This window comes from Oryx dammah, unplaced genomic scaffold (assembly GCF_014754425.2).
Source record: "Oryx dammah isolate SB20612 unplaced genomic scaffold, SCBI_Odam_1.1 HiC_scaffold_24, whole genome shotgun sequence".
Classification (NCBI taxonomy): domain Eukaryota; kingdom Metazoa; phylum Chordata; class Mammalia; order Artiodactyla; family Bovidae; genus Oryx; species Oryx dammah.
The window spans coordinates 21,822,798-21,830,633 of record NW_024070208.1 but is presented as its reverse complement, the minus strand read 5'-3'; the positions used below and the strand labels follow the sequence as shown (position 1 = coordinate 21,830,633).

The window sequence follows — 7,836 nt, the reverse complement described above, 5'->3', positions numbered from 1 at the left end:
AACCCAAATTACAGGGAATAATGGAGACATAATGTAGAAGCAATTTGAAAGCCTTTTCCTCCAAGATCGGTTCCTCCAAGGGCATTGGGGGGAGGGAGAGGGGAGGAGGATCATTTTTCTGGCTGGGTAGCTGCACGGGCAGCTGCACGGGCAGCCGGGACCCTTTGTGGGCTGTTTTGAGGGGAAAAGAAGCACCTGCAGGGCCTTCCATGCCACCACGTGGCAGCTCAGAGGTCTCCTCCCATCTCTGCTCAGTTGTCACCCACCAGCCCTCCTCTGTAAACCAATGGTCTAGTCTCCCTCAAATACTGACTGGGGCTGCCAGCCTGGGTGGTCAGTGTGCTGTTCCAACACTGCTTCATCGGAGTGGTCTGCCCCAGCCCCCCAAACCTTGTTTGTGGCTCAGATGGTAAAGAATCTGCCTGCAATGTGGGAGACCTGGGTTTCAACCCTGGGTCGGGAAGATCCCCTGGAGGAAGGCATGGCAACCCACTCCAGTATTTCTGCCTAAGAATCCCCATGGACAGAGGAACCTGGCAGGCGATCGCAAAAAGGGGTCGACTTTTTGCATCCATGAGGTCAAAAAAAGTCGGACGTGACTGACGCACACTTTCCCACTTGTAGCAGTGTCAAGTTTTCCAGGGATGGGTGTTCTGTGTTTTAGCAGAGGCGCAGGTGCCCACGAGCGCTCCCTTTCATTTCCTGATAAATTCACCCAGGGCTAGATTGTTGAGAGCCTTGCCAATAAAAGGAAAATTGCTCAGATAATAAAGCCAGCATAGAACTGCTTTCAAGAACAGTTAACGGTAGTAAAGGTACTTAGAATAAAATAGCACCTGGTACATTGGAAGGACTGATGCTGAAGCTGAAACTCCAATACTTTGGCCACCTGATGCGAAGCGCTGACTCATTGGAAAAGACCCTGATGGTGGGAAAGATTGAGGGCAGGAGGAGAAGGGGACGACAGAGGATGAGATGGTTGGATGGCAACACCGACTCAATGGACATGAGTTTGAGTAAACTCCGGGAATTGGTGATGGACAGGGAGGCGTGCTGTGGTTCATGGGGTCACAAACAGTCGGACACAACTGAGCAACTGAACTGAACCAAAGAGAAAATAGTGATTCCCTGTGGACACAGGGCTAACCAGTGTCTATAATGAGAATTTGACCTTACTTCAAAGTTTTCTAAGCTTGGGTGAAGCTGGTTGGGGGCGGGGGTGGTGGATTTAAAAATCTAGATTGCTCTAGGCAAACGTTCCCTTTGACTTCAGTAATGACAGACAAAAGCAGAGGTTACTGAAAATTCTTTTACCCTCCCTCGATGCCCTGTGTACAATTAAAGGAAGTTTGCCAAGCTCTGTGCGGTGCTTGGAGTGTTAAAAAAAAAAAAAGCGATTATCCACTTCACTTCCCCTGTTGGGGATGGGAGGCTGCTGGTGTGAACATTTCTTTGAGTTTTAAAATAGTTTTTGCTGCCATTCTGATCATTGTTAACAGTTTGTAAGTCAAATAGAGGAAAGAAATTACCTTCTAACATCTGAAGTTACAGATGTAAAACAAAGCAGGGAATAAATAGTTGTCCAGAAATATATAAGTAAAGGAAACAAACCCACAGTATTAGGGGAAACTGCCGTCTTTAAATCTTATTTTGGTAGGAAAGTTTTATTTCTTAAAAGTTCTTAGAAGTGATAACTAATGTTCCGTGTACTGTTTCAACCTTAATACAGACGAAAACTGTGATGTATAGTCCTTCCAAAAAAAATACTGCCATTGACATCTCTCTTGTATATATTTAATAGATTTCTCAAGAACATATGTACATGTATGTAAAAGCATATCAGCAAGGACATAGGTTTAAAAGATAAATATGTAGCAAGGATTGGGAAGAACATGATTCTAGTCTAGAAGGGGAACTATACTTAATCAGATACCAGGAACAACTTAAATGTCATCAAAATATACCTCGACTGCAAACTCTGGACTGTAAGTTTTCCATGCTTTTATTTTATGGGGATTATCCAATTCACTTCTTGAAAGATAAAGCCTAGAATAGAAAAAAAAATTTTTTTTTTACGTTTTATTTTAGGGCTAACAGAAAAACCATGCTGTAGGGCACCCTTGTTTTAAAGCCTCGCTGGCCACCATCAGTCTCAGCTCCTCTGCATCTAGTTAGCTTTCTAAGCTCAACTCTCTATTAAGAGACAAAAGTATAGTAACGTTGAGGAACAGTGTGTCACTGATTCTTTTAATATTGCCTTTGGAATTAACATCTGTATTTAATAAATTGTTATGTGACAAATAAGACTGGATGTGTATTAAAACCCAGTATAAACAAATGTCTTTTTAAATCATGAAGTGGGCATTTTGGATGAATTAAGTCTTGTAATACAAACAGCTTCACCCAGTAGTATAGAAATCTAAATGTTAAATCTTGAGGAACTATATAAAAGCGAGGAGAAAACTGATGGAACTTGTTGCTTCTCTAATACAACCATGGTGTTTTAAAGGAAAAAACTGTCCCTCAGCAAGAACCGCTTTGCAGAAGTAGCACCAAATGAAATTCCACCCAGATGTCGATTTTGAGGGATTTTGCTCATGTTATGAGTCAAAGTTTTCCATCTGTAAACATCCAGGAGGGCTTTCCTGGTGGGTCCGTAGTAAAGAATCTGCTGGCCAGTGCAGGAGACTTGGTCAGCCAGGAAATTTAACATTTTAGATTTCCATACTACTGGGTGAAGCTGTTTGTATTACGAGACTTAATGCATCCAAAATGCCCACTTCATAATTTAAAAGACACTTCGATCCCTGGGTTGGGAATATTCCCTGGAGAAGAGAATGGCAACCCACTCCAGTATTCGTGCGTAGAGAATCCCACGGACAGAGGAGCCTGGTGGGTTATACAGTGCATGGGGTTGCAGAAAGTTGGACACGACTGATCACAAGCACATCCAAGTGGAAAAAAATCGGTAAAGTTCCATCACATCTAAAGTTCATTCTATCGAAATCCACTAAGTGTGTGTGTGCGTTGTAGGTGTATTGTTGCCTTGAGGTGGGATGAGAGGGCATCCACATTTGAAGAAAAAGCTAGAATTTTATGTCAAGAGAACTATCAACTCAGGCCATATATAATCACAACCACTTCTTCAAAACTCCTGTACGATTTTTTGTATATTGTTTTTCCTGGGATGGGATGGGATGGTGATACCAATCCCAAACTTTCAGCACCACAGGACAAGAGAAGTGGGGAACTTCTAGATGTAGGAATGAGGTTCAGATATGATAGAGGTTCTTTGGCATAATCTTCAAATCAATAGATTATCCAATTTAGTTATTAGAACATTTTTTATGGGAGACTATTCATAATTTTTTTTAAGCTGTCTTCATCAGTACTTACTGTGGAAGTACTGCCACAGTATAACTTCTTGCCCTAAATATAGAGGTGTCAGCCAGCTCTCAAACTAGCTGAAGCCTCCCTGGGTGATGCCTTACTGTGGTGTGGAATATGGTATCGGTTGGTCATCAGTAAATCAGCATGTACTGAGGACCTGCCATATTTGAGGTGCTAAACAGACTCATATTGAACTTTCACGGGAAGGACTTGTTACCAGTCAGGATCTGGTTACAGGATGTTTTATAACAGAGTCCTACAGCATGGATCTTGAGGGTAATGCATCAGTGGATCTCAAGAATAGCCCTATTTTTAAAAACAACCAGATCACAATAAATAAGGCGGTAAAAACGGGGACTTAAAAAGAATTTTTGGTATCTATAAACTGGGTTTGAGTAATTAGCAAAAGACTTGTCAGGGAGTTCCCTGGTGGCGCAGTGGTTAAGAACCTGCCTTAAAATGCAGGTTCGATCTTTGGTTGGGGAACTAAGATCCCACATGCCACGGAGCAGTCCCACAGGTGGCAACAAAGCCTGTGTGCCACAGTTAAGACCCAACACAGCCAAGTAAGATAACTTTAAAGGCTTGTCATTACCCCTTATGTAGTCATTGGAGACTAAGCTGTTCCTACTGGATTATGCCACGGCCATACCTGTTATTTTGTATAAAAGACATATGGAACCAGAAGAAGAATGCACAATTGTCGTAGTATTTAGGAAGAGCCTAAAAAGACATGGTTTAAAACAACGATTAGTTCTTGGTATCCATGTAACTGTGAAAAATAGTCATTCCAGAGGGATTAAAATTCCTCCCTTTATTCATTTGTGTGTTCATCAAATAGTTGTAGTTATTAAAATGCAGCACTTCTAGTCAACATTATACTCAAGACACCTAGGAGGAGACTTGAAGAGATTACCGTTCCTTTCTCTTGTCGTTTCCAGCAAAATTTTCAAGGAAATGTATTTTCTCTATGATATTTATAAATTTAGACACTGGTATTTTAATCTGGTTTGGATAGTGCTAAACAGAAGCTACTAAGGACTATGCCGATTTCTGCCCCTGCGTATCATCCATTTTTACAAAGAATAGCTACATTAGATAATTAACCACTATCGATAATGATGAGGGGAACTTTCCAAGTCACTTGCTTCAACACATTTACCACTTCAAACTTAGTCAGTTCTCCCCCAACAGGGAGCAACCGGGGGATGAAGGAAATAAGCTTTAAATTGAGCAACACGGTTATCGGTTGGCAGTTCTGGTTGATGATATTATAGGAAAATGAACTAGCAATTGAGGCTTAGAATTTCACTATATACAGAATATTGCCATATACAGAATAATCAGACATTTGCTAACTGGTCAACATAATTATACCCTCATGATAATGTAATGACAGTGGCAGACATTATATTTCATAAATATTGGATTAAATATACCATTTTAAATGAATTATACATCAATTCCGAGGAAAGCAAAACCTCCCTCCTTTTAAAGTATTTTATAAGTTATGGGGAGAAATGTGATTTAAAGATACAAAGCAAAAATATGATCACTGCTATGTAATAAGATATACATTGTTTTGTTTTTAACATCCTGGTTTTTGTATTTTTTTCTTACTCGAAAATGAACACATGCAAATTGTATAGAATTTAGAAAACAAGCAAAAAGGGTTTCCTTACATATTTTCTGATTTTAAAAAATTCTTTATAGTAATCTGACTTGTTTTCTTCCCCTCCCCAACTTGGGGTTGACATTGCCTGTCATCTCGCTTATTGGGAATTATAGTCAAGGAAATCCCAAATCAGAATCATTCACAAGACTAGATGAGATGAACAGCATAGGTTGTTTCTTGATTACTCACCGAAGAAGACAAAAATTTCACTTTTACCTCATCATACAGAGGTGGGCAGTTAGAGAGCAAGATTATTACTCTGTCTGTTTCAGCATCATGAAATATCTGGATGAACACATAGAATTCAGAATTATCAACCTGGTAATGAGACAACAGTGAAGTTCATGTTCACTTATTGCAGCTTCTAATATTTAATTAAGTACTCTTGGTCTCAGTTCAGTGACTATATGTATAAATAGTAATCTTTGAAGTTGCAATACTGTTGTTTACATTTTTAATAGGCCAATGTGATTGAAGGTTATGGTGCAGCACTGTTGTAAAGTATCCAGTTTTCCATTAGACTTCAACCAAGTTAACATTACTGTTGAATGTCTATCATCTGATTTTCCTATGTTGAGAATTCATTAGAAGTTCAATTTTAAAGGTAGTATGCACATTCAAAAAGCAATGCCTAACAGATCACATTTTATAAAAGATGTATTTGCTGATGGGACTATTGGCCTTGTCTGTAGCAAACAGTTGGATGGAATAATCAAGGACAGGCCAAGTTTCTGGAATGAACGACTTTGATGCTATACTATTTCTTTGTTCCTGATACACACTTGGGTGAGGATGGCACCCACAGTGGGAAAGGTCTGTGTTCGATCCTGTGGAAAAAAAAAATACAAAAGGAGGTGCAGACTCTGATGATGAGTTAAGCACCCAAGGAATAATAGCAGAATGGCAGATAATCACGTGTCAAGCTGGATGATAAAGAGGGTGCCATTGTGGGCTTCAGGGAGGTTAACAGGAGGTGAAGAATGAGAGCGCTTCCCTGAGGAGGCAGACACTGAGCTGGGCACGGAAGGATGTGTGTTGGTGAAGAGCACCAAGGCAGGATCAAGATGGTGGAGGAGGAGGGTGCCCAGCTCACCGGCCCCCATGGACACACCAAAACTACAACTACCTATGGGACGACTCTGCGAATGACCTGAAGACTAGCAGGACAACTCTGCTACAACTGCATATATGAAGAGAAAACCACGCTGAGACAGGAGGGCAGAGATGGGTGGTCTTAGGAGACCTGTACACCCGGCTTGACTACTACCCACAAGCGGGAGGGGGCTCACCAACGTGGAAGTTCTCCCTGTGGAGAAGGGGGTTCGAGCCCCTCATCAGGCACCCCAGCTCTGGGGAAGACAAGCCCCCAGAACATCTGGTTCCAAAAACCAGCAGGGCTTATATCCAGGAGAGCAGGAAGGCGGTGGGAAATGAAACTCCTGCTCTTCTGACCAGAGACGTATTAATACGTCTTCTGCTACCCAGATGTTATTGATCAGAGACGTTTCAATATTCATTTACATGACAAATCACCGCCACAGGCATTAGTTATCTGCAGAAATCACCCAGTCGATAATGTGTTAAAGGCCATGCACACAAACTCCCTCACGAGGGGCCCCAGTGCAGAGGCTGTACTTCGAAAGGTGCCTGGCCATATGTGAAGTTACGTGTGTAAACTTCAGGGTGAGTGCCACAGGGGCAGAAGCTTCCTCTGGAGAACAAAGTGCTGGCAGGCATCATGTAAAAAATTCCCCCTCCACCTAGCTGGCCCAGCGTGGCGGGTGCCACTTCAAGCGTCTGCCATCTACCTGGCTAGCACCATGCGCCCCACCCCAGTGTTCTCTTGCAGACCTGCCCTGCCCCACGTGCTCACCCCAGGGGCCAGTCCTCCAAAGCACCTGCCGCCCTAAGGGACCAATCTCATCTCATCACAACTGTATCTGCAACTGGGCAAAGCACACTATCGACAATATGGAGACAACCAAAAGGGAGAAAATATTTGCAAATGATTTGACTGATAAAGTGTTAATATCCAAAATATATAAGCAGCTCCTTCAACATTAAACAAAAACAAAAAAATGAAACAAGCAACCTAATTAAAAAGTGGGCAGAAGACCTGAGTAGACATTTTTTCCAGCGGACATCCAGATGGCCAACAGGCACATGAAAAGATGCTCAACATTGTTAACTACCAGATAAATACAAACTAAAACCACAATGAGCTATCATCTCAAACCCATCAGAATGGCTATCATCAAGATGACAAATAACAAATGTCGGTGAGGACGTGGAGAAAAGTGAAACTTCAAAAACTGTTGGAAAAGTAAATTGATGCAGCCACTGTGCAAACAGTGTGGAGCTTTCTCAAACAAACAAAAATATAAAACTATGACCCAGCAATCTACTTCTTGGTATATATCTGGAAAAAAAAACCATTAATTAAAAAAGATACATGCACCCCAATGTTCATAGCAGCATTATTTACAATTGCCAAGATATGGAAGCAGATGATTTTCATGGGCATTGAAATTTCAGAATCAGTGCCATATAATACAATGACCAAGAAGAACAGGACATGGCTAAAAGTGACCAGAGGCATGAATTTAAAACTCTGATAGATTTCTGGGAACACGCTTAGCATCTGTGGAAAAGTGAAGGGCAAAGCTGAACCAAAAGTGTATTCTGGAAAACACCCTGAAAACAATACTGAACAGTCAGTTTAACACCTGACTCACATCCAAACCCAGGGACACCAAGTTGGATGGTAACCA

At 41.5% G+C, this 7,836-nt stretch overlaps 1 protein-coding gene across 1 annotated transcript in view; it reads right to left on the bottom strand.

Annotated features, from left to right (window-relative positions):
- Window positions 1–1,245: 1,245 nt before the first annotated feature.
- The window catches only part of LOC120882899 (phosphatidylinositol 3,4,5-trisphosphate 3-phosphatase TPTE2-like), a 91,735-nt gene continuing 85,144 nt past the window's right edge, over window positions 1,246–7,836 (bottom strand). Inside the window, exons 15-17 of the mRNA XM_040266716.1 lie at window positions 5,255–5,350; window positions 4,043–4,113; window positions 1,246–2,046 (exon numbers count right to left, since the gene is read on the bottom strand). Coding sequence (XP_040122650.1) covers window positions 1,944–2,046; window positions 4,043–4,113; window positions 5,255–5,350 — 270 coding nt within the window. The 3' untranslated portion in view covers window positions 1,246–1,943. The remainder of the gene's footprint in view (window positions 2,047–4,042; window positions 4,114–5,254; window positions 5,351–7,836) is intronic.